Source organism: Gouania willdenowi, chromosome 24, assembly GCF_900634775.1.
Source record: "Gouania willdenowi chromosome 24, fGouWil2.1, whole genome shotgun sequence".
Lineage (NCBI taxonomy): Eukaryota > Metazoa > Chordata > Actinopteri > Blenniiformes > Gobiesocidae > Gouania > Gouania willdenowi.
The window spans coordinates 25,809,304-25,835,238 of NC_041066.1; the positions used below are offsets into that span (position 1 = coordinate 25,809,304).

A 25,935-nucleotide genomic window follows, 5' to 3' on the forward strand; every position below is an offset into this window, starting at 1 on the left:
ATTGAAATGTTAGCCACAGTTTCTCTCTTAAGTTATAAATCATCACCAGTGGTTAGATTTAGTTCTTACCGAAAACATTTATTACTGCCTACTGTGTTCAACTTTTTGCCATTTTTAAAATTTTCTATAAAAGCTCAGTCATTAAAAATCTTTGCATTATGTTTTCTTAGAAAATGTAGAAAAGGCTCATTTACAGTAATTTTACACAATACATATTTTCTGGCTTTATGTTTTGAAACAGATATGACTGTTTGATCTTTTGCAGCTCGTGGTTTTACAGAATGTTCATCAATAAGAAACTGAAGCAAAAATAACAAGAAGGGAAATCTGTTGACTTCATACGAGGGAAACTAAAAACATGCGTACATACAGACAGTGCCATGCAGTTCATTTATGGCAATAGTCAATTATTCAGAATTTGTATTTGTCATGTTAAACACTTCATGCCTTCTCTTTATAGATACATATTATGGCTTTAACATGTGTTGGACAGTGCAGGACATAGAAACTAACTAAACCTAACTTTTCTTAAATAGATCCTCCACTGTTTTTACAAATGTCCTAAACTCTTCTAAATGTCCTTATTAGTAGATCTATGTCTAACATAACACATTATTATGCACTATATTCATTTAATTACCTTTGAAAAATAGGACTACTTTAAGTTTTAGAGCCTGTGTTCCTCCATGTTTAAATCATGTGACTGATGATGTCACACGGCCCCACATAGTTTTCTGTTGGAATGAAACATTCAGCCTGATTTATAGATCATTTAGTAGATTTTTAGATCATTTAGTAGATTTTTCAGTCAAAATGACAACTTGTGACCACAGGGGGCGACAGTTCCAAATCTGAGGTTTGGTAGTAGACAATGAAGCAGAGAAGAAGAGCTCTCCTAAGAGACCTTTCTGGTGGATGAAGTTAGAGAGTAAATCATGGACTGTTGTAGACACAAACCCTGAGGATAGAAGAACTACTGGGTGGAAGTTCTTCAGCTGTTTTTATCCTTTGTAAATAAAAGAGGTTTACATCCACATCTTTAACTTTTCCTGTTTTTTTAGAGCAACCAAAAGCAACACGAGTTGTTATTATGACTGAACAATCTGCTGATCTAAACATAGTTCTACGAATAAACATTTAAAACATTAAACAGTGGAGGGTCCATTAAATAAACTTTGAAATAAAGGAACATTCAAGACAGAAAAAAGTGTCTTTTACACTTAATAATACAATCCAAGCCGATGTATTTATAGTGTTATAATGCTTTAAATACTCGTGCTAAACATACATAGATGCACTAGTTTGTTATATAATAATAAAATATCTCCACTACGACCTCTTTGTCCTTGACGTCTGGTTCACTTTTAATGAGGGATTCTTTTTTTTTTTTTTAAATCAAACTCAACAGCGATACAAACGGGTGTAATCATCACATACATCACCGTGAGGTCAGAGCCCGCCCACTGAGGACGACCTTCAGCGTGTTTGATTTGAAAGCTAGAAGATAATGACCTTGACCTTCATGTGACAAGTGAACGACTGTGATGTTAGTGTGTGAGTATGGGAGGTCATTAAGCTTAAAAACGCTCAAATACCTTTTTAAAAGTCAGCTTTTCATTGAAGAAAAATGGAAATAAAATACTTTATCAGAAATGATTTCAAACATTTAGGCTGAACTATGTTGACTTGTTTTTAAAGGCAATCAAACGTTTCACTTTAATTCAGTCTTATTAAAGTGTTCCCAGGTTTTCTCTGACCTGCCACTGGGGGGCGCTTTAAATTAAGCCTTTACTGGGCGTAGCTCCTCGAGTAGTTAAGACACACCCAGTCACACAGCCCCGCCCCCACAGCGATGCACAGTTCCACATGGAGCTGCCAATCAATGCTCACTGAGGAAACCAGTCCTTCCTCCATCTTTTATAGGAGGGGGCGGGGCCAACAGTGACAGTCGGGGCTATTAATAAATTCCTTTTTATTTTTGAGTCCATGACGATCAATATTAGTTTTGATTATAGCATCAGGTGTCGCAGTAATATTTAAATGGAACTGTATTATTATGTCAAGTATTACAAAGTAGTTTAAAATAAAGTTAACTGTTATTTAATACACAATAAATGTTTTAATAAAGATTGTTTATCATATTTCAACATTATTCTTTTCGTCTGAAGAAGTTCTTACTAATTTCACAGAAAACATTTTTTTTGTAGTGACGTGTGAAAAACGCTGCAAACATAATTGTTGCCTCAACAACCTGAATAATATGATGTTGTATTTACACGTGTTTATGTCCTAAATAAAGGTAAACATGCGTCTCATGCAGGTTAGAGATTAATCTGTGAGTTAAATATGTTTAACTGAAATAAATGAATAAAATGACTCATAAAGAATCGTAGCAGCTGTATTTGCATCCATAGGTACTCGTGATGGTATTAATTCTAAGAAGTGACATCCAGAGAAATCACTTCCATGTTCAGGTAATAATTTAGCAGGTTAGTATTTATAATAAATAAAATGATGTGTAAAATATTTTGGACAATCGTTGTATTTAGATTTCTGTTAATAACCACAGAGTAAATCACAGAAACATTCACAAAGACCTTCAAGTCTCATCAAACATTAGCATTTTATTCTGACTTTTCTTTTTCTTTACATGCTCGTTTCTGTCCCTGATGTTTCCAATGGTTTTCTGCTCTGTCCTCACACGTAATGTGATATGGAACAGAAACATCTAGAACATGCTGCTCAGTCCAGGTAGTTCCGTAAAGAAGAACTGGTTCTAACTAAACACTTCTTTACCCTGTTCTCACGCCTCTTCAAAGCAATACAAATAATGTTGGTTTGTTTTATTTGATCTGATTAGAGGTTTTTTATGGTTTGGAGCAAAGCATACAAAGATTATTTACCGTAATCTGTCTTTTTCCTTCCAAACAACAACTTTTTGTGTTTGCTGTAACCCTTGCATGGATGTTATAGAGCCAGTATCCTGACAATGTTTTAGTTTGTACACATGAACTTGGAATATCCTTGGCTTAATAGACCACTACTCTATCAGTAGACCAGAACCTACTCAGACATCCAGACTCTTTCACTACCCAAATGTTTGAATCCTCAAAGGACAGGGAGTTGTATGACCGTGACTGTGTTGCCGTTTGTGCAAATGAGAAACAGTGTCATGACTAATGAACTGAACGACCACCCAGTGGTTCTTTACTACAGAGTCGGTTCTTTACTGAACTCTGACCAACTCATTTGTTCATGGTTCAGATCGACTCGTGCCTTCCCTGGGGGGGGACATCTCACGCTCCCTCCTGGTCCTAGAGAAGGGACACTACTGGTGAACATCTCGACCTGACAACACTAATCAAACATTTGTCACATGATCGGGATTCTCCCTGACTTCTATGCATTCTATCTCCTCCCTCTCTCGTTCCCTTTCCCGTTCCCGTTCTCTTTCACGCTCTTTACGCTTGGCTCGTTTCTTTTTTTTATGTCTCTTTTTGGACGGTGGGAAGAAGGTGAGGAAGACGGGCAGGATGACAAAGCAGTGCAGAACAGTGCAGCCGGCGGTGAGGAGCAAGCACTTGAACAGTGTGTAGGTCAGGTTGGAAGGCACAAACAACAGGGGCATGATCCCGATTACAAAGCACGACGTGTTCTGTAGGATCGCGGCTCCATGCTCCTCCAGGGCCAACTTGATGCACTGCGTCCTGGTGTGCTCCGTGGCGAGCACAAATGTGTACAAGTGTGGTGCACAGTGATCCATGGCAAAGTTTAACGTATAGATAAGGCACAGGATGGAGATGTTGTCCATACCAACATTCCATAAAGTCATCAGACCTAACACACCTAGCTCCACGGACGTAACTGTGAGGATGAGCCAGAAGTTCCCCAAAGGGTTGATGACCAGGAAGAAAGTGAGGATGACGATGGTGAGTACACTGAAGCCTGAGGTCAGAATGGGTGAGATGACAGAGGAACTGTAGCGGTCCATGAACACAAAGGTGGGATTAAAGGCAATGAATTTGATGCTGTTGATCAGCATCAATGGACGAAGCTTCTCTAGAAGCTCCACCACCTCCTCACGCTTCTTCTCCGTTGTCCGTGCTACCAAATACATCCTGGATGCAATGATGTCATATTCATCAGTCTCACGGTTCTTAGAGAATATGATGTCCTCAGTGAAATGCTGGTACTCTGGACTTCGCAGGAAGGACCCCCTGAGGATGCTGATGAAGTCGTTTTTAGTGGATGCACTTATGTTCACCACCCGCAGATAATGGAAAAAGTTGTCCATCCACGATATTTTGTTGAAGCCATGACTGAGGGTTTTCAGGTGCTCCTGCACTGTGGAGTTCCAGTACTCAATGGGCTCATAAATGTAGAACCCGATCACAGGACTGTAGTTACTGAAGTACTTCTGCTGGGTGAGAGCATAGGAAACACTGGGGGAGTTACTAGCTAGCAGGTTCACAATATTAGATCCATCACTGATTTGTAAACATCCCATGAAAGAGAACGAGGCATAGATTAAATACAGAATAACCACAAACGGCTTGACATAAGTGTTAGTAATCCACTCTGTGTAGTGCTCTCGAAGGAAGTGCTGAATGAAGTGGTTCTGGTACGGCACGCTGTCGTGGTGCGTTGAAAGCTCGTGTCCGTCACTCATCATGGTTTTAAACCATGTGGGCTGGCGGTCCAGGTACTCCACTGAAGGGATTTTACAGCAGAACACACTGTGGTAGCGGTTCTGCTCCAGTTGTCCGGCAAACACCAGACACGAGCCGTAGAAAGAGAAGACGTAGAAGTAGTTGACCAGTATGGCCACGCACATGCTCTGGCAAAATATCTTTACAGACTCGATGTTGGTGAAAGGACTGGCCCCCATTCCGAAGGTGATGATGTAGAGTGAGCTGGTCATGGTGTAGCAAACCATGACGTCAGCAAACGCATCGGCCACACGTTCTTTGAAAGGCAGGTTTTCCCTGGTTCTCCGCCAACCTGCCAGCAGCTCAAACACTCCTTTGGTTCCATGACCTACGCAAATAAACAAAGACATAAAACAACCAATTATCTAACTGCTTATCCAAGTTGTTCCACATGGAGCCTAAGAGAAATATGAATATAGAATATGACTTTGAATGGATTAGATAAAGTCATTAAGGTAGAGCAGCAGCATTAATTAATTAACTCACATTTCCTTTTATTTTCAAGATCACGATTGTGCTATTATTCTGAAAACAACGGTAGTTTAACTTCCACTCTAACTTAGAGTTAGGGTCAATAACTGCTCTACTGTATAAATAGTTCAGTTATCAATGGTTTATCTGATGCTGTTGAAGGAACATAAACAGTTTAAAGTATTACTTTTATCAGAATTAAAGAACATCTATGTATAACTGAAAGATATGTTATATATAGTATAAATGTTGGCTTGTTTGACTCAGACAGAAAATTAATGAACTATAAAATCCAGTAAGTTTTATAAGTTATAGTCACATGACTCTAATAACTCTGATATTCCAGTACATTTACAGTTGGTCATGAAATCATAGTTTTTGCAGCATCATTAAAACAGGTTCTAAAGTAACACAAATGCATTTATTTATCGGTTTATTAATAGACGTGAATGAATTTAGCTTCATGTGCAAATACACAGATATGAAGAAATGAAATGTGATCATTTACTATGGACATAACACGTCTTAATTAATGTAAACACTGTTGAGTTCCACACAAACAGAACATGGTTGATCACACTCACTAATACACATTAATCCAATAATAAGTAGGATTTTATTAAATACAGTAGTTAGACATTGTCCTACATAACGTACACATGTAAAACCACACAAAGCATTCCTCGCTCAATGAAATATTTTGAATAAAACATAAAGATGTCTCTTTTAGTGCTTTGTTTTATGTCAGTTATAATCTGATATTATGGCTGCATATAACAATATACATATATGTTATATTGTTATATCATAAGAACAACAAACACACATCAGTAAACACTGATTAGGGCCCACGGTGAGTACACTTTAAAAACTACATGTTAAACATAATTAATTATCTTCCAAAAATGATAAGAGACTCTAACGTATAGGATTAAATATGAGCTGTAATCAGAATCAGAAATGTTTTATTTGCCAAGGACAGTTTTTAAGACTGTAATAATAATAATAATAATAATAATAATAATAATAATAATGTTAGATATAAAGGATGAGGGATAAATAAAGGATACATATGATAATACACACATATATATATATATATATATATACATATATATATATATATACATATATATATACATACATATATATATATATACATATATATATATATGTAACCCTAACCCATATATATGTATATATATATATATATATATATATATATATATATATATATATATATATATATATACATATATATATATATATATATATATATATACATATATATAGGGCTCAGCCTCAAAATCCTGGAGGGGTTCAGGTCCTGGAGGGAGGGCAGATTGCAGCCGATGACCTTCTCTGCAGAGTGGATGATACGCTGCAGTCTGGCCTTGTCCTTGGCCGTAGCTGCAGGTACCAGATGGTGATGGAGGAGCAGAGGATGGACTGGATGATGGAGCTGTAGAAGTTCACCATCATCTTTGTTGGCAGACTGAACTTCTTCAGCTGCTACAGGAAGTACATCCTCTGCTGAGCTTTTTTGATAAGGGAGCTGATGTTCAGCTCCACTTGAGGTCCTGAGTGATGATGGTCCCCAGGAAGCAGAAGTTCTCCACAGAGCTCACTGTAGAGTCTCCCAGGGTGAGGGGGGTGAGGGGGGCTGGGTTCTTCCTGAAGTCTGCTATCATCTCCACTGTCTTTAAAGCATTGAGCTCCAGGTTGTTCTGGCTGCACCAGGACACCAGCCGGTCTGTCTCCACCTGTAGTCAGACTCGTCTCCATCAGCGATGAGACCGATGATGGTCGTGTCGTCTGCAAACTTCAGGAGTTTGACCGACTGGTGAGAGGAGGTGCAGCTGTTGGTGAACAGGGAGAAGAGCAGAGGAGAAAGAACACAGCCCTGAGGAGATCCAGTGCTGATGGTCCTGGAGCAGAGATGGTTTTTCCCAGCTTCACGTGCTGCTTCCTGTCAGACAGGAAGTCTGTGATCCACCTGCAGGTGGAGTCTGGCACGTTCAGCTGGGAAAGCTTGTCCTGAAGGAGAGCTGGTATTATTGTATTTAAAGCAGAGCTGAAGTCCACAAACAGGATCCTGGTGTAGGAGCCTGGGGAGTCCAGGTGCTGGAGGATGAAGTGGAGAGCCAGGTTTACAGCATCATCTACAGACCTGTTGGATCTATAGGCAAACTGCAGGGGGTCCAGGTGGGGGTCAGTGATGTCCTTGATGTGGGAGAGCATGAGGCGTTCAAAGGACTTCATGACCACAGATATCAAGGTCAATGAGATCTTACGCCCCGAACCACAGCAATACTGTGATGTCTGAGAGATAAGGCCACGCCCCCTGCTACAGTCAGTTAACTGTTGATCTCAGGGTGAGATTTCCATTGCTTTGACTATTTATTCTAAGAAGGAGAATCAAACACCTGCAGCTGGTGCAACATAGAGTATATCACATCTATCACATGTCCAGAGCATGTCTGCGTGTCATAACGTGGATATCACAGAGGAGCCAATCAGGTGATCAGGTGATCATAGAGAACAGAAGACGAACCCCAGGAGTTGAAATATATCGTCACATCCAGATCAATACCTGATGATGGTGTTTCAATCACATTATGTTACTTTCCGTGTTTAACAGTGGATTCAGTTTTTATTGATTCTGTTAACGTATAAATTATAGAACCTTAGAGAAGAACCACTTCTTCCTGCACTTTCTCTGCTCCCTCTCCCACCCATAGCTGTCCTTGCTGCTGCTTGTTTTTCTGGTCTTGTGAATCTAATAGGAGCCTCTCTCTACATCCAAAAACCAAAATTATGGAATAAATCAGTTGGTCTCTCTTTTTTTTTTTTTACTTGTATGCACATGCTGTCAAAGGTCAACACTACAAGAAGTGCAATCATTATGAGACAGCAATGCATGTTTTGTTATTGCAATAAAATAAATTGATTTATTTTATTGCTTAATTGTGACCATCACCAGCCCTCCCTAAGGAAGGGTAAGAAATCTTTTATTAGAGGGAGGATATAAAAAGGGAGAGCAGTGTTACACCTAAGTGGAGGGGGAGGGGGAGGGGAAATGGAGCAGGGAGGAGAAACTCAAGGTAGGAAATAGAAAAGGTGGGGAAGAATAGATTGTTTTACAGTGAGGGTGAGATGTGAAGTTGTAGAATAAATTGTGCTTATTATGTTGTGTAATCAAGTCAGTATAGTGACAAGTGTGAAGCTTAGCTATAATGGTGGTGTCTGTGAACAGGGGGAATGAGTGAATGGTAGTACCTAAATGGGATTAACGTGTCTAAAGTTAAGCCCAGTATGAGTTTTATCCCACATCCCAAGGTGTGCCAGTGCATCGTATACCAGTACATGTGCAAAAAATGCTACCGCAAACCCAGGAACTGCCCCGGGATCGCAGATGCAGCCAGGCCAGCAGAAAGAGTGGGGGCCAGGGAGCCCCAGGCCACCCCCCCATGGCTGAGCAACCCCCCAGACGCCCCCAAGATCCCAGGCTGAGAGGCAGCCACCGCCCCCCACACACACATCCGAGGAAGCCCCAAGCAGCCGAGCACCCAGCGCATCCCGCCACCGACCCCAACCCCCAACCCCAAGGCCCCCCGCCAGCATCCCGCCCCCCACATCCAAGCACCCAACCCCCGACGGGAGGGCCCAGAGAGCCCCCCGCCCAAGACCTCAGCAGCGGAGCCAAGGCCCACGCCCAGCAGGGATCAGACCCCAGGCCAGAAGGACCCGGAACGGAAGCAGCACCAAGATCAGTGCCCCCAGGGATAGCGACCATACCCATAGTTGCTGAGGGCACCAAGGGGATGCTGCAAGTTGCTCCGCCGGCCCCCAGGCACACCGATCAGGCACCCCAGAGCGCGCCAGATCGCCTTTCCTCGATGCCGCCCGAGCGATGAGCCCTAGAAAGCACCCCCCCTGCCAAAGGGCCCAGTCACACCGCAGAGCCCGACTCACAGGGCGCTGCCCAAGCCGGCGCACCCGGCGCTGCACCCACAGGCATGGTAGGGCACGGCCCGCACCACCCGCCCCAGAAGACCCCAAGACAGGCACTGCCAGCCGGCCAGGCCCGTCGGACCCCAAGGGCACCACCGCAGGACAGGGAACCCCCAAGGGCGAGCCCCCGGGCCAAACCCCCGTGGGGCGCGCCCCCCCATCCCAGCCCACGAACAGGCCACAACCCAGCAAGACTGCACAGCCCCAGGCGGTGGAAGAACAGCAGCCCAGGCCCCGCCCCCAACCGGACAGCGCAAGCCACGGCGCAAGGGCGACCGGCGGCCGCCACGGTGGGAGCGAGGCACTCCAACGGCACACAACCGATGCGGAGCAGCAGCCCCCCGCCAAAGGCGCAGAACCCACCCACCTGCCAGCCCGCAGATAGCAGGACAGACCTACCAAGCGGCCGATAACGACCTCAACCACCGGAACAGCTAGAGCCGCCCCCAGCAAAGAGCACCATCCCGGAGTGCCAAGCAACCCCGCCCCAACCCCGGCGCAGAGGCCAGCACCCCGCAGACCCACACGCCGCGAGGCGCGCCCCCAAGGCAACCAGGAGACGAGACAAGCACCAAGCCCCACACATTGGGGAATGGAGAGGCACTTCCCTATCCCCTGAGTGAATGTATATGTTTAGTGAATGTATGAAGTGCTATTAAAAAGGGTGGATGGAGGGGAGCGGTGCTCCCCATCCAGCCTATGTGTATATATGTGTATGTGGTGCAATAGCTCCGGAGGGTGGAAATGGTTGTCCCACCCTCCGGGTGGTGGTGTGTTGAGGTGTAATTAAAATTGGAGGGATTAGTAGGGCAGCTGGGGTGGGAGTGCCGCCCCTGTGCCACTACTTAGTAGCACAGGCGGCGGCCCCCTCCACCCCCAGCCCCACCATCCAGCCCCCCAAGGGTTGGGTATGTGAGTGTGGTGCAACAAGTGTGATGTGGAGTGCCCATGTAGGAGGCCTGTCTGGTAGGAGCCCGGCCCATCCACATGGCGGGCCACCGGAGAGGATAGATGGCGCAGACAGGCACGTGGCACTGCGGGCCCCAGGGACGCGCCGAGCAGCACAACCGGAGACCCCGGTTGAATCAGTTGGTCTCTCAATGGTTGACCACATTTTTACGACAAAAAGAACAGGCAGAGCCCGTCAGGAAGACATCTATATTATTGGAATTATGGTAGTAGGCATGCAGCTGATTGGAGCTGGCAGCTTTCTGACCTATTGAAAAGTCCGTATTACGTCGACAGCTGTTTTGGGAAGGCTGCCAGTCATCTGTGATGGATGGAGCAGAACTTTTAATACTCATGTGATGAATGAACTCAAAAACTAGCAGGAGACTGCTTTGGAATGTTTACGTGGAATTGAATCCAACTTGGATAAGTTGGATTCACCAAGGTGTTTGTGTGGAAAGACGCTCTGTGAAAGGATTTCAGCGAGCAATCCTTTCCTTTTCTCCACTCTTTTTCCTCGTTTTATATTTTCCTCCACAATAGGGAACTCAGTTTAGGACCTGCTTTTTCCCCTTACCTCTCCTTTTTTTGTTCTCCCATTTTTCATCTAAATAGCGGGCGCTGCCCTTGTGGCGACCCACGGTTCTCCCGCTCCGGTCCTCCCATGTTATATGTGATTGTCTTTTTATGTTTCTTGAACGGGATGTAACTGAAACTGAATTGCACCTCAGGGATTAATAAAGTATTCTGAATCTGAATCTGAAGAACCACCATGGAGAGTCCAAACGGATGTCGCTGTATGGGAAACCTGCCCCCAGTGGCCTTATCAACAAAGAACACAGCTTCTTCCTTATCTACAATCTAGAACAGCAGCAAACATAGATTATAAAGTGTGTAATAAACAACTATATAAGTGTATTATTGGTCCATATCACCCACTTCTTTTACATTATCTTCTTATAGAACAAAGTATAATTTTCATTTGAGATTTGAGAACACGAGCAGAAAATGTATGAAAAGGGTAAAAGTTTATTGATATCAGGATAATATATAAAATATAACAGCTTCCCAGTGAACCTTGGAATGGTAAATGCTTTATTGTCATTTATGCATTTTCACTTCAAAAATCAATCTTTGAACGCTTCAGTAATTTATGTTTGAACCTGTCCAAGGATTTCACATTAAAAACAACCCAGAGGCTGTCATCCATCCATCCATCCATCCATCCATCCATCCATCCATCCATCCATCCATCCACTTTACCCAATAACACAATAGCGTGCTCAGATCGATCATTAGTTGGTTCCACTTATAGTAACAGGTTCTCGTTATGTGTCAGTGTCTATCTATCGTCTGTCTAGGCTTCATGTGATGAGAAAATATCAGAACATTGAACAAACGTAGAGTACTAGAACGTAGAGTACCTGTATGTAGAGTAGGGATGTCCCGATACAACTTTTTCACTTTCGATACAATCGATATTGCAGCCTTGAGTATTGGCCGATATCGATCCGGTACGAATCATACATACTTTTATGACTTATTTTGTAGTGTGAAATGTTAATCAGACAGAAAACAATAATTAACAGTAGGGATGAGAAAAACTGACCCATTTATTATTAACTACTTGGTTACATACATTTTAACCTTCAACGTAATATCTACAGTATTCTACAATTGAATAAATAAAATATATATATCAGAGATTTTAGATGCAGTCTGATAAAATCCGTTATTTGTTTTCTGGCTGATATCGGACCGATATCTGATATCAATATTGGATCGAGACACCCCGAATGTAGAGTACCAGGATGTAGAAACACAACACACACCCCTACTCACCCATGGCAAAGAAAGGAATCCCCAGCAGTGTTGAGTTAAACTTTCCATCTGATATGAAAAAGATCCCTGCAGCGGTCACGTTGGCGATGCAGATGGTGAGAACCCCCAGGAGGCCCAGGAAGGGCTTCCCCCTCAGGCAGTCCCTCATGGAGCTGGAGATAGTAGCAGCTAGCAGAACTAGCACCAGGCTAACCAGAACCTCTCCCTTCGCAAGAACACCTGTACGGTGGAAGTCCCTCCACAGGCTGAAGGACGTCAGAGACTGAATGTGGAGCTGCTCTGATGGGTGGTACCCATCAGGTGGGTGTGACCCATCAGGTGGGTGTGACCCGTCAGTAGACGACAGGCGTTTAATCAGAGCACAGAACTCATTCTCCCAGCGCTCAGCGATGGCGTCCTGCACCAGGGGTCCATGGTTACGGAGGTAGTAGGTGATCTGCACCGCACGGGCAAACTTCACCTGCTGCTCACGACTGTTGGAGGAGAAGGACACGCCCCCCAGCTGGTGTCCAATGAATGACACACGGCCATCCTGTGGAAGATTCACTCACACACACACACACACACACACACACACACACACACACACACACACACACACACACACACACACACACACACACACACACACACAGTAACCCTTTGTGAAACACCAACATCCAGTAAATGATAATCTGTTTACATCAAGTGTATTAATAAACTTTGACCTGAAATAAATACTTACAAAAATATGTCAGAATGCTATTTTTTAAATATAGATACAAACAAACAAACAAACCAGTCATTAAAGTTCGTCCTCCATCATCCAAATCCTAAACAGTTGAAACTCCTGTTAATACTGAGTTAATGTTGGTGCATGTGTGATGATGTGTGATGATAACTGGTCTCTGATATGGATAAATGATGATTTATGAATGTTTTTTTTTTAAGTAATTTTTTTGTCAAAAAATCACAAAATGCAAAAATAAAGACATGAACAAATGATTAACAGATTGAATGAGTATCACTGTGTTAAGTTCAACAGTAGTATCAATATCAGTGTTTCATCACTGCTTTTCCCATTGGTTGATAGCAGTGTTAGCATTAGCATAGCGCCGCTGCTGAATGAGCTCCATTAGAACAAACCTTGACCTTTGCTCTATAAATACTTGTATTATAATATAATCTATAGTTCTGCTTCTCCAGCCTCTACAAAACTCAATAGTGTCAAAGACAACATTAACTTCAGGATAAATGTCATGTTGAAATGGAGCAGTTATTTTTATCTCATATATTTAATGTGCTCCAGCCAAATAAAGCTCAATTTTAATGAATAATAATACTTATATAATAATAATACTTAATAACAAATGACCAAAGCAAACGATTACGATAATAAAGACAATATAGTTAGAACATTGAACACAGGAACAACCTCGGATCATTAAGCAAAAATTAAGTTTTCTGATTTGGAAACTATCAAAATAAAATCAAGAAATTTGACTGTAGAATGTTACAGAATGAATCTGTGTGTCATTTGTTTTTCATTATGTAACAAAAACATTAAAAACAAAAAAAACACTCATTATTTGATTTGTTTCCAAAACCAAAATGAAAAAACGGAAAACGTCTTGTTTTTCAAGTACGTGACCCTGAAGTGAAGCGTTACACATTCTGAGACATCTTTATCTTCTCTGAATCCTCCTAAAGGTCCATGAGAAGGTTCTGTGTCCATCACCAGCTAAAGGGAAAAGGACACGTTTCTGATCCATAGTTGGAAGCAGCGATCTAGTCATGCCGAACTGCCGTTAGCATAGCCGTTAGCGTCGGATGAGAGTACACTTCTGTGTGGATCAATAGATTAATAGATTAATAGATCAATAGTTTCAGAAACAAGGAGAAGATCACATGTTCTGATGAACAATGAGTAACTTTGTAGTTATGATAACAGATATAATACATAATAAATGTGTTATTTTATAACCAGTATAAACATTAAACATGTTTTTACTAAAAACTAACACTAGGTGGAGCTGTTACCATCAAAGCAGGTTTTACAACAAGTGAAGAATAACGACAGAGATGGATTATATATTTAAATATAAATCAATAACGTCCACAATCATTAAGTGTTTCTTGGACCAACAGACGTCGTAGCTTTAGAACAGATTGATCTGTGAGTCAATCGATCGCTGACAATCAGACTAAGTATCAATAATTAACCACAGTAATCAAGTAAAGTGGTTTGTTGCCAATATTAAGCCTCCTAAAAGTATCATAAATATGAAATAAAAAGTCTTTATTAGAATAAAAATAACCTGAAATGAATATTTAAACTAAAGTAAATAAATGAGTAAATATCCACCTCTTCTACAGATGCACACTCAGCACTTTCTGAATGCAGAGTCATCAATGAGGTCATCGTATGATAACTGCTGAGTCATTTCTGGAGACAAACCACTTTGTCTTTCTTCTTCTCGCTCACACATAAGTGAGGACCACATGTTGAAAACCATCCACGTGCTGCAGCTCTTTAAGTGTCTGTCAGTGCTCGCCTCTGATTGGTCGGATGTTGAGTGCTGATGGACGCTGTTGGATGCTCTGTGTGTGTGTGTGTGTGTGTGTGTGTTATAACCAATGTTAGATTATGTCTATCTGACCTATGTGAAGGTTAGCATGCTAGCTAAACTAGCTAGCTAAAGGCAGCTAATGGTTAGCTTTCTATATGGAAACAGATGATTACAGCAGCAGAAAAAGTGAAACATTTTACAACAATAAACAGAAATAAAAAAAGAAGTCAGATTTGTACCTCAGTGGTTTAAGCATCAACTATATACATATATCTATATCTAGTGGTGATCATGTTTTTCTATCTGTACAGTGTATAACCTGAACATTGACTAAACATTATTTTATTAGAGTTGTATACTTAGATATGACGTATATGGGTCTGTAAACAAAACAGAATATATGTCAAGTTTTGGATTTGAAAATAAGGGAAATTTTCTGGTGCCCACTACGATCCCCCCCCCCTCCTTATATTTTAATATAGATGTACAATAAATGTAAAATATCCACTTATCAACCACTAAATACAATGACGTGATTATAATCTGACAGGTTAACCTTTATTCATATTAAAATACTGTAAACATTCCGACTAGGGCTGGTGATATGAACCAAAACTCATATCTAATATATTTTATCTAAATGGTGAAATATGATATAAATGTAGATAATTTTATTAAATAAAGTCTGACCAGAAAAACAATTTTGGGTTTAATTTGCTGATGAAAAATGTTACACAGACTCATTTATTAATAAACAGCTGATCAATATGTGACACTTATTAATCATTTAACTGAGCTTTACATGTTGATCTCAGTAAAATTAGTGACCCCTAAAACTAGTATTTTGATGCATAAGCAATAATATAAATATATATGAAATGTTGTAGTTTTCTATATCACCAAAATATAAAACTCGATACATCTTGAATCTCGATATATCGTCCAGCCCTAATTCCTAAATTATAAAACAGCCTAAATAAAAACATAAATGTATATATGAAGCACATGTTTATTTAATATATAAATGATATAAATATAAATAATAAGTCAACATGTTGTATATTTACTGTTAATTTCACATTGTCTTTAAGTTAAACATTAACATTTTATTTTATTATATATTTTATTATAATTTCTCATACTCACTCATATGGTTCTCTGATATTCACTAATGACTTATTAGACACATTTATTACAGACTTTACATTATTTAACACTTTATAAACAGTGTATATTTGTGGAGCTTGTGATTGGATGATTTTTCATGGTGACTTACGTGGTTCCTTCTGCTGTGGTAGACGTTAAAATATCAGTTATTAATCTAACAGAACGTGTAACTGTGTCACATCCTGATGGTCTTTATGAAGATAAACTCTATGTTATATTTTATAACATATTTACACCAGTTCTTAGTTTTTATCACCAGAACGTCTTCATTATCATCTCTGTTCTGTTGTTTCTGGGTTTGTTGCTGATGTCAGCACTAATCTAATGAGAACTGTCACTCAGACCATTTCAGGTGGAAGTTCTCGCGAGGTTAGTGACGACGTTCAGTTTGGTGAGACATTTTTTAATTATTATTAATAGGAATGTAACAATTAATCGTAAGGCAGTTAAAAATCGATTCATAGGTATCACGGTTCATATCGTTTTTCTGAAAATTGAATTGCAGTACTGCTACTACTTTCTTTCTGGCCGCCTTCTACTCTTAAACGTGTTCATAAATGATTCCTTACCCCTTTAGCAGTGAAAGAATATCTGTAACATTACGTGAATATTTGTAAAAGTCACATTTTTCTATTAGCTCTGTCTGCTAGCATAGCTTCTCTTCTTCACTGCAAGAATATCTGCATCCCAGGATTTATTTTTAGTTAAATTGCATTGTTTTGAAACGTTTATCAAGGGATTCTTTTGACAATGAAAAATAAAAGGAAAATAATATAGTATTTTCCCCCAAAAAAATAAAGGAATATTTTCCAGTCATTATTTGTCTACAGTCCCATTTTGTAAAATAAATCATGAGAGAATCGTATCGTGAACCGATTTGTATCTGGAGTTGAGTACATCGTTACATCCCTAATTATCTACCTATAAAAGCAAGTCTGTCTGTGTGTGTGTGTGTGTGTGATAGAGTATAACAGACCACCATTTAGTCTGGTTACAGTCTGTGTCACTACACCCGTCCATAGGGTGGTAGTGACTGTAGTGTTACAGTCAGATCTAAGTGTTTACATGTTACATAGTGAAGGTCACCTGATCACTGCAGCTTCTCTAACGTCACACCTGCCTCTACATCTGACTACGTTTAGTGAACGTTAGACAGGTACACGTGGATGGACTGGTGACATACATTTAGAATGGATTCACCCCCCCCCCCCCCCCCCCACAACAAACGACAACAAAAATATGAACATGACTCAAAATACACAAAACTGAATATTTAAACAAAAAAATACACAAAATTACCCCTGAATCACACTACAATAGCAAAACAAAAACAATAATTATACAAAAATACACATGACTCCAAAAAAACATACATTACAAAGAAATTAAAATAAAAAACAGCAAACATTTATGCACAAAAAGACAACAAAAAGATACACAAATACAAATGACTCCAAAATGACCAAAAATACAACATACAAAAAAATATAAAAGTGATGAAGTCATGCACATGTCCTATAGAATTAAACCAGGAAAATTGCACCCGCAAATATACCCCTTATGCTCCGACATGAATGCATACTTCCGACGGGCGCTGGACTATTTACATTAAAATACGGGATATTTACGGGAAAATACTAATACGTGACGATGGTGGGAAAGAGGTGTAAAATACGGGAGTTTCACGGCCAAAACAGGATACTTGACAGGTATGATATATGTATATATTTCTATTTTTCTGCTGCTGAAACTCTGCAAATTCACTGTTGTGTGATAAACAAAGGACATATCATCTCATCCTCATCTCACTGTATTAACAGAAAAAATCTACAACTACCACCACAGGTGATAGAGAACATCTTCACCACGATGGGGAACCCTGGGACGACCGATGGAATTCCACCCACAGAAAACTGTGAAGGTTGTGAAGGCCTGTGTAGGCCTGCACATTTATCAAAGCAGCACAGACGCTGCCAACTCCCCAGCAACCAGTTCCATCCCTCCCAGGTTCACAGACTCCTCTACACACACGGGGGTGGTCCTGTGAGTGGAGGGCAGTGGTAGCAGGCCACAACAACTTGTTGGACATTAGCCGTCTCAGCAAAGCACGAGCTGCACTCTGAGCTCCAAATGATCTCAGGTCATTGTTCCTGACACCACAGAGACTTGTTCCCTGGCAGGAGAACGTAATCAGAAAATACAGGACTGTAGTGATTTAGAAATACAAACTGTTTTTATTGTAACACACTGTAACAAAAGAAATAAAATATACTAGAAAAGAATTACACGTTCTGTGACCTGTATTCTATATTCTCATACAGCACTTGGTAGATTGTATGTTTGACTGACAGCTTTGTGTGCTGGGATGATTCCATCATGTCAGCAACAACACAGTGTGTGTGTGTGTGTGTGTGTGTGTGTGTGTGTGTGTGTCCTTAACGGTGGATCTCACTTTCTCAATATCTACTCATCTATGTTACAGCAGGTCAGCATCTCTATTCTTCAGCTCTGGTCCTGGAGACGCTCCTTGATTTTACCTGAATAGTACACAGAAGTGATCAGAATCAGAAAAAACTTTATTTATCACAGAGCGGTAATTAGGAAGGTACTGAGCAGCATATAAATAAACAATAATGATAATTATATATAGTGATGTTATCCAAATAATAGACACACATGCAGAAAACAAGTCTATAAGTCAGGCCACTTGCGGCCCTCGGTTTAATTTATTGCGGCCCCCAAAGTAAATGTACAAAATGATAGAAAAATACACAAAATATGATCAAGAATAAATAAAAAATAAATAAATTACAACATTACAGGAAAATACAGTAAAAGACCAGAGAAACACAGAAAATAGTCCAAAACACACAAAACTAATAGAAAAATGAACAAAACAACAGTAATACACAAAATTACTCAGAAAAATATACAAAATTACATCAAATGAAAACAAAGTACACAAAAAGACAAGAAAAAACTCAGCAAACCCACAGCACTAACAAAAAAACAAGACAACAGAAAAACACATGACATCACAAATACACAATATGACTCTGAAAAACATATTTTACAGGAAAAATACACAAAAAAACAGAAATGCACAAAATGCCTCCTAATGAGCAAGACAATAAAAACACACAAAATAACTATAAAACTGTTCTTTCCTGTATTAATGCTCATTATTCTAAATGCTGACATTAATATTGAACATGTGACCCTCTGATCAAACACATTTTTGTGGTTACGCTGTGATAAAAGTTGCTCTGATATAAGTAAAGAACAACATAAACATGACTAGAGTTCATTAAGGGAAAAATAAAACACTTACCACCACTAACAGTAGGAGATTGAGGTTCCACACATGAGGAGATTGAGGTTCCACGTATGAAGAAGCTGAAGGCAGAACCATGATTTTCCGTGCGGCTCTTCTGCGTAGTTATAAAAATGTGGAGGTGCTATACGTGGAAATGTTTCCACATAAAGTGCCCACGCAGGGGGGCGTGGCTGCAAAAGTTACATCATTTGTACGCACGGAGCCGTGCGGACCTCTCGGATGCATCAAACGTGAAACAGCTTTTACTGACCATGTTTATGGAGTGTACCAAGTTTGATTATCAGCAGGACAATGTTTAAACAGATTAAAGAGTAACTAGAGTTCTTATGTTGGTAGTTCTGCTTCTTAATAATATATTAAAATCATTTGTGTTCATGTATAGTATGTATTTAATGTTCTCATTTCATATATTAGCCTATTTATTGATTATCTACCAATTAATCAGTATCAGCCTTTGAATTAACATCCATAATCAGCATCAGCCCCAAAAATATTTACCTCTACTCAGAGTAAAAATACAGATATGTTTACTCATGTATATATACTTTATTTTATTCATTATTATCATTTTGATTTTTTACATTTGCACCTTGTTATTACTTTACAACCTCCTAGTTTTCTGCGTGGGTGTGTATAATTATAATTATAATTATAATTATTATTATTATTATTGTTTTCATTTATTATTATTATTATTATTACTATTATTAATATTGTTTCTTTAATTTTCTCTGTGTGCTGCTCTTTACCTTTCTATTAACTCCATGGGGATAAATACAGTTATTTATGATTATGATATAATACACAGTATATACTCAGTTTGACTGACAGCCATGTTTGTTCACAATGTTTATCATCATCAGTTCATTGCTTTTCTCTTTTTTATTCACTATTGTTTATATTTATTACTCCTGATGTTATCAGTGGACTTCACCTCACACACACACACACACTATGTTTATATTATATATGTTTTACAGCTGTGGTTCTAAACCTTTTTTGGGTCGTGAACCCATGATTACATCAGATTTCTGTTGAGTCAGATATTTTTATACTATATTTTATTTTAACTAGATTTATATATATTTCAGTGTGTGTGTGTGTGTGTGTGTGTGTGTGTGTGTGTGTGTGTGTGTGTGTACAGGGACACAGGATCTCCCTAAACCCTCCTTATGTGTGTATTTACAGCAGCAGCAATAATACATGAAGCCAATCAATTCACCTGCACCAACATGGGGGGGGGGGGGGGGGGGGGGTCCCTTCCGTCTGATAGATGAGGTTCTAATGACGTATGTGTGTGTGAGTGTGTCCTACCTTCAGGGTGGTGTTGGGGTACCCCAGGGGCACCTTGTGCAGGGAGGTGTTGGCCAGTGTGGCCCCCCGGAGCTCCTCCAGGATGGAGATGATATCATCCAGAAGGCAGCGCTTGTCCCGGGGGCCCAGGACACACAGGTGGGAGAAGGAGTAGTTGAAGCCCTTGTAGTGGACCCTGAGGTCCAGAACCTCCTGGTGGACCCTTAGAACCTGCTGGGCCAGCTCCAGGATGTTGCCCCCGGCCCGGGCCACCAGCAGGAGGCGTCCGTAGCGGCCCGGGGTGTGAAGGTCTGAGTAGAGCTTGTTCTTGGACTGGTCCGGAGAGAACAGGCTGTTCGCCAGGCTCCGCTCGATCTTCGCCAGGCTGTGGGTCGGAGCCACCAGGAGCTCCAGGTCCGGCTCCGGTTGGAAGCGGCTCAGCACCGTGGAACCGAAGATGATGGTGAGGACGGCGGGCACGGTGAGGAAGAACACCGGGTGTCTGGACACGAACAGACCCAGCCAGTAGAAGGACGCCTTCAGCCCTCTGTGGATCACCTGCCGCAGCATCTCCACCGGTACCCGGTACCCTCCCCTCCCCCTCCCCTACCCGCTCAGAGACACGCACACGCAGGAGCAGCACTGCAGCAACCAGCGGCACACACACACACACACACACACACACACACACACACTGGATGGAGCTCACACACTCACACCATCCATCCTCCTGGTGTGAGCAGCAGCGCAGTGAACATGTTCTCCTCCTCACCGCTCCTCTGCTCTGTGGAGGGAGGGGGAGGGGCTTATTTAACCGTGTGTGTGTGTGTGTGTGTGTGTGTGTGTGCAGGACTTAGTGTTTGGTTCATGAATGGGGAATTCCCAGCCTGTGATGCTTCATACAGTGCTTTGTTACCTAGAATAACACACACACACACACACACACACACACACACACACACACACACACACACACACACACACACACACACACACACGCACACACACACACATCATATTTATTAGTTATTTATCATTAAGTCACAATACAATTTCAAGACAGTATTATTATTATCTCATTTATTCAGTTATTTTATTTTATTATAATGAATTATTTTGGCTCCATAGGTGTAATAGTCGTTTGTGTTTCACATATAAATACATGATATAATATGTACAAATCTGCACTTTATATTTATATTATACTGCAGGATTATTATTATTATTATTATTATTATTATTATTATTATTATTATTATTATTATTATTATTATTATTATTATTATTTTTAAACTAACAGTTATTTGAATAATTCGGTTATATGAGACTAAAAATGACTTAAGGTTACATTGTTATTATTATTATTATTATTATTATTATTATTATTATTATTATTATTTTTATTCCATCACGTGGTATAATCATGAGGTGAAAACTGAGCTCTGATAATATTGTGGCGTTTTATTAAATTTGTTTATTATTTTGGAGATATTTACAACTGAGTAGGTTGTTAAGGCCAAATTGGGATGTTCTAAAGGGCCGTATTTGGCCCCCAGGCCTTGAGTTTGTCACATTTTCTTTCCTAATCATCTCTGAGCTTCTTATGTAACATTGTAAATGTATTTATGATGAGTTTGTATCACATGAACCTTGTGCTCCTGATCCAGGCTGTGGTTACCCACTGCACACCCTACACATGGTTCCAGTCCATCTGTCTCTCACACACTGTTAAAGTTTCCTCTGATGACATAAACACATTATGAAATCATTACAAATGTTTTTTATTCCTAAACAAGCTTTGATCTTGTTTTTCCTGCTTTTTTACAGGATAATTTTATTTTTCATCCAATCATGTTTGAGGTTTCATCTGTTGCCAGGGTAACAAATATCAAAGAATCATTTTACTGGATAGAATCCTTGGGTTTAGGAACTGTTGCTTTAACCAATCAGATTGAGAGAAATCTTACCAAGGCTTTCCTGCCTTCTGATTGGCTGTGAGCGGTCACCAACCAGGAAGTAGCTGCTCTGCAACTGGAAATGACTGAAGGATGAAATATTGGTGCGTTTCAAAAAAAGACTTTTTCACTTTGTCAGAAACATCAAATTAAACTAAACCTTTAAAAAAATGAATCCATTTAAAATGTGACGTTTGTGCTGATACGCTCAGTTTAAACAGACGTAAAGTTAAAATCACTGAACGTAACGTAGACAAAGTGTGACGTAATGATTTAGTGTGTTGTGTTTCCCCGGGTGATGATGTGGAGGATGAATAAGGATGGTAATGAAACTAACTTGCATAATAACACAAAGTTTATTAACACAAGCAGAATCAGAAGAACAGGGGAAAGACTAAACCCTGTGAGAGCAGCTGAGGTCAGATTTACTCTGAAGCAAGAACAGGAGAGAAGCTTATATCTTTCACAAAGTTCTCAGATGTCACATGATTACTTAACGACCCTTTTCTGGGACACAAAGAAAGGAAGCAACATTTGTCCATTTAGGTGATAAGACCCTCACATGATGATCTCATTTTGAGGTGGAAACAAACAGCTGGTATTCTTCCAACATCCTGAGTGACCTGTGGGGATCATTAAATCCTCTGGGCTCCGCAGGGGGTCGGAGCCCAGAGTTTGAAACATTGATTGATTGTTTATTTTTGATCATAATGTAACAAAGAGGTGATAACAGGAACGAACCTGTTCTTTGATTCTACTGTTCCTTTGCTTGGCCAGGAAGGGGAAAGCCCCCCCCCCCCCCCCCCCCTTGGTCCACATTTGCACTTCACAGAGGGAGACAGACCTTCTGACCTCAATGCTGAGGCTAGAGTCAAAGTTCAACTTAGATGATTTAATTTCCTACACGTGAAGCAGTAAATACACCTCAAGTCACTAACTCACACTGCTTTGATCAGGTTAAAGACCTCCAGTGGTTGCCATGGTAACGTAGACTTCCTGTTTGCAGGTTCCTTGTTCATCTGGATGTGTGTGTGTGTGTGTGTGTGTGTGTGTCAGTATTGATCAACCAATCTATCTTTGTGACTCACACAGTATCAGTCATGTGGTGATGATGTCACCTGCACGTCTAAAAATAGCCTCAATCACTTCAGAGGTGTTTGAGTCCCTAAATAAACTGTAGGAATGTGACCCCCCCCCACACACACACACACACACACACACACATCCCAATTATGTCAAACACAAAGTGTAGAAATCTCCTTTTTGTGTTAATTTTATTCTCTTTCTGCCACTAATTGATCCTAAACTTGAACACGTGTTTTATAACAGTGTATTATGAGTTAAACTCTATCCTATCGTTCCCCATAGACTCTAATAAATGTGCAATAGTTCATCCCATTAACACTGAACCACCCCTGGGTGCTGCTCATTCAGCATTATATCCTCCTTCTGGGAGCTTCTAATCAATAGTTCACCTCATCCTATAAGAGAGAAAACTCTATTTTATAACAACACATGACGTGTTCATGTTCATTGTGTTAAATCTAACCATTACTGCAAGAAATCTATATTAACCATTAACCACATGCTGATGGTGCTTGTTCTCCAGTGTTCTCTAGCACCAAGTTAGCTGGTAGCTAGTCGCTAGTAGCTAGTCGCTATTAACTAGTCGCTATTAACTAGTAGCTAGTAGCTAGTCGCTAGTAGCTAGTAGCTAGTAAGGCAAGGCAAATTTATTTGTATAGTGCATTTCATACACAAGGCAACTCAATGTGCTTTACATGATAAAACATTCAATTGTTTAAAATCAATAAGAGCATTTAAAATCATCAGTAAAATCAATTAAAATCATCAGTAAAATCAATTAAAATCATCAGTAAAATCATCATGACATCATCAACATGACCATAAATCTCTCTCAATCATATACAGTAGAGAAAAAAAGTTCCTTTAACTTTGATTTAAAAATGTTCACATGTGATGCTGACTTCAGCTCTGCTGCAGTTTGTTCCACTTCTTTGCAGCATAACAACTAAACACAGCATCACCATGGTTACTGTGAGCTCTGGGCTCCACTATCTGACCTGTGTCCATAGATCTCAGAGACCTGCTGGGTTCATACCTGACTAACATCTCACTGATGTATTCTGGACCAAACCCATTCACACATTTATAACCAGCAGCAGAACTTTACAGTCTCCTCTGAGGCTGACTGGGAGCCAGTGTAATGTGTTCTGACCTCTTTGTTCTGGTTCAGACCTGAGCTGCAGCGTTCTGAACCAGCTGTAGATGTTTGATGAAGACCATTACAATAGTCCAGTCTGCTGGAGATAAAAGCATGGACCAGTTTCTCCTGATCTTTCTGAGTCATTAAACCTTTCACTCTGGAGATGTTCTTTAGGTGGTAGAAGATGTTTTTGTGATAGATTTGATCTGATGCTGAATGTCAGATCTGAGTCAATCAGAACACCAAGGTTTTTGACTTGGTCTTTATCTTCTTTTTTTTTTTTTTTTTACTTGTCTGCACATGATGTCAAAGGTCAACACCACAGGAAGTTCAATCATTATGAGACAGCAATGCATATTTTGTTATTGCAATAAAATACATTGATTTATTTTATTGCTTAATTGTGACCATCACCAGCCCTCCCTAAGGAAGGGTAAGAAATCTTTTATTATAGGGAGGATATAAAACGGGAGAGCAGTGTTACACCTAAGTGGAGGGGGAGGGGGAAGGGAGCAGGGAGGAGAAACTTAAGGCAGGAAATAGAAAAGGTGGGGAAGAATAGACTGTTTTACAGTGAGGGTGAGATGTGAGGTTGTAGAATAAATTGTGCTTATGTTGTGTTATCCAGCCAGTATAGTGACAAGTGTGAAGTTTAGCTATAATGGTGGTGGCTGTGAACAGAGGGAATGAGTGAATGGTAGTACCTAAAGCAGGTATTTGGGATTAACGTGTCTAAGGCCAACCCCCAACCCCAAGGCCCCCCTGCCAGCATCCAGCCCCCCCACCCACCCACACCTGAGCACCCAACCCCCCGAGGGAAGGGCCCAGAGAGCCCCCCGCCCAAGACCCCAGCAGAGGAGCCAAGGCCCCCGCCCAGCAGACGGCCAGAGCCGCGCGGAACAGGCAGCTGGCGGGCGCCCGCCGGTAGGCCCAGAGCCAGCAGGGTCCGGACCCCAGGCCAGAAGGACCGGAACGGAAGCAGCACCGAGAGCAGCGCCCCCAGGGACGACAACCACGCCCATAGTCGCCGAGGGCACCAAGGGGATGCTGCAAGCTGCCCCCAGGCGCACCGACCAGGCACCCCAGAGCGCGCCAAATCACCTTTCCTTGATGCCGCCCGCGCGATGCGCCCCAGATCACTTTGATCAGATCAGTTTTTGTGATGTGATGAGAATGAAAACCTGACTGAAATTTATCAAATATTTTGTTGAATGTTAAGAATTGACTCAGTTGGTTGAAGACCACCTTCTCAATGATCTTGGCCATGAATGGAAGGTTCTGATTGGTCTATAGTTAGCCAGTATAGAGACATCCAGTGTTCTCTTTTTAACAGAGGTTTAACAGCAGCTACTTTCAGGGATTTTGGTACGGTGCCTGATTGGAATGATCAGTTAATTATCTGATACTAATCAGTGATAATTTA

General features: G+C 40.8%; 1 protein-coding gene across 1 annotated transcript; it reads right to left on the reverse strand.

The window, feature by feature from the left end:
* Positions 1–847: 847 nt before the first annotated feature.
* On the reverse strand, positions 848–20,944 carry ptchd4 (patched domain containing 4). The gene is made up of 3 exons (XM_028440352.1): positions 20,352–20,944; positions 11,985–12,516; positions 848–5,037 (listed from the first exon to the last, which is right to left on the reverse strand). Exons 1-3 carry the CDS (start codon positions 20,898–20,900, stop codon positions 3,362–3,364), a joined length of 2,757 nt encoding a protein of 918 aa, XP_028296153.1. The 5' UTR covers positions 20,901–20,944; the 3' UTR covers positions 848–3,361.
* Positions 20,945–25,935: the final 4,991 nt, after the last annotated feature.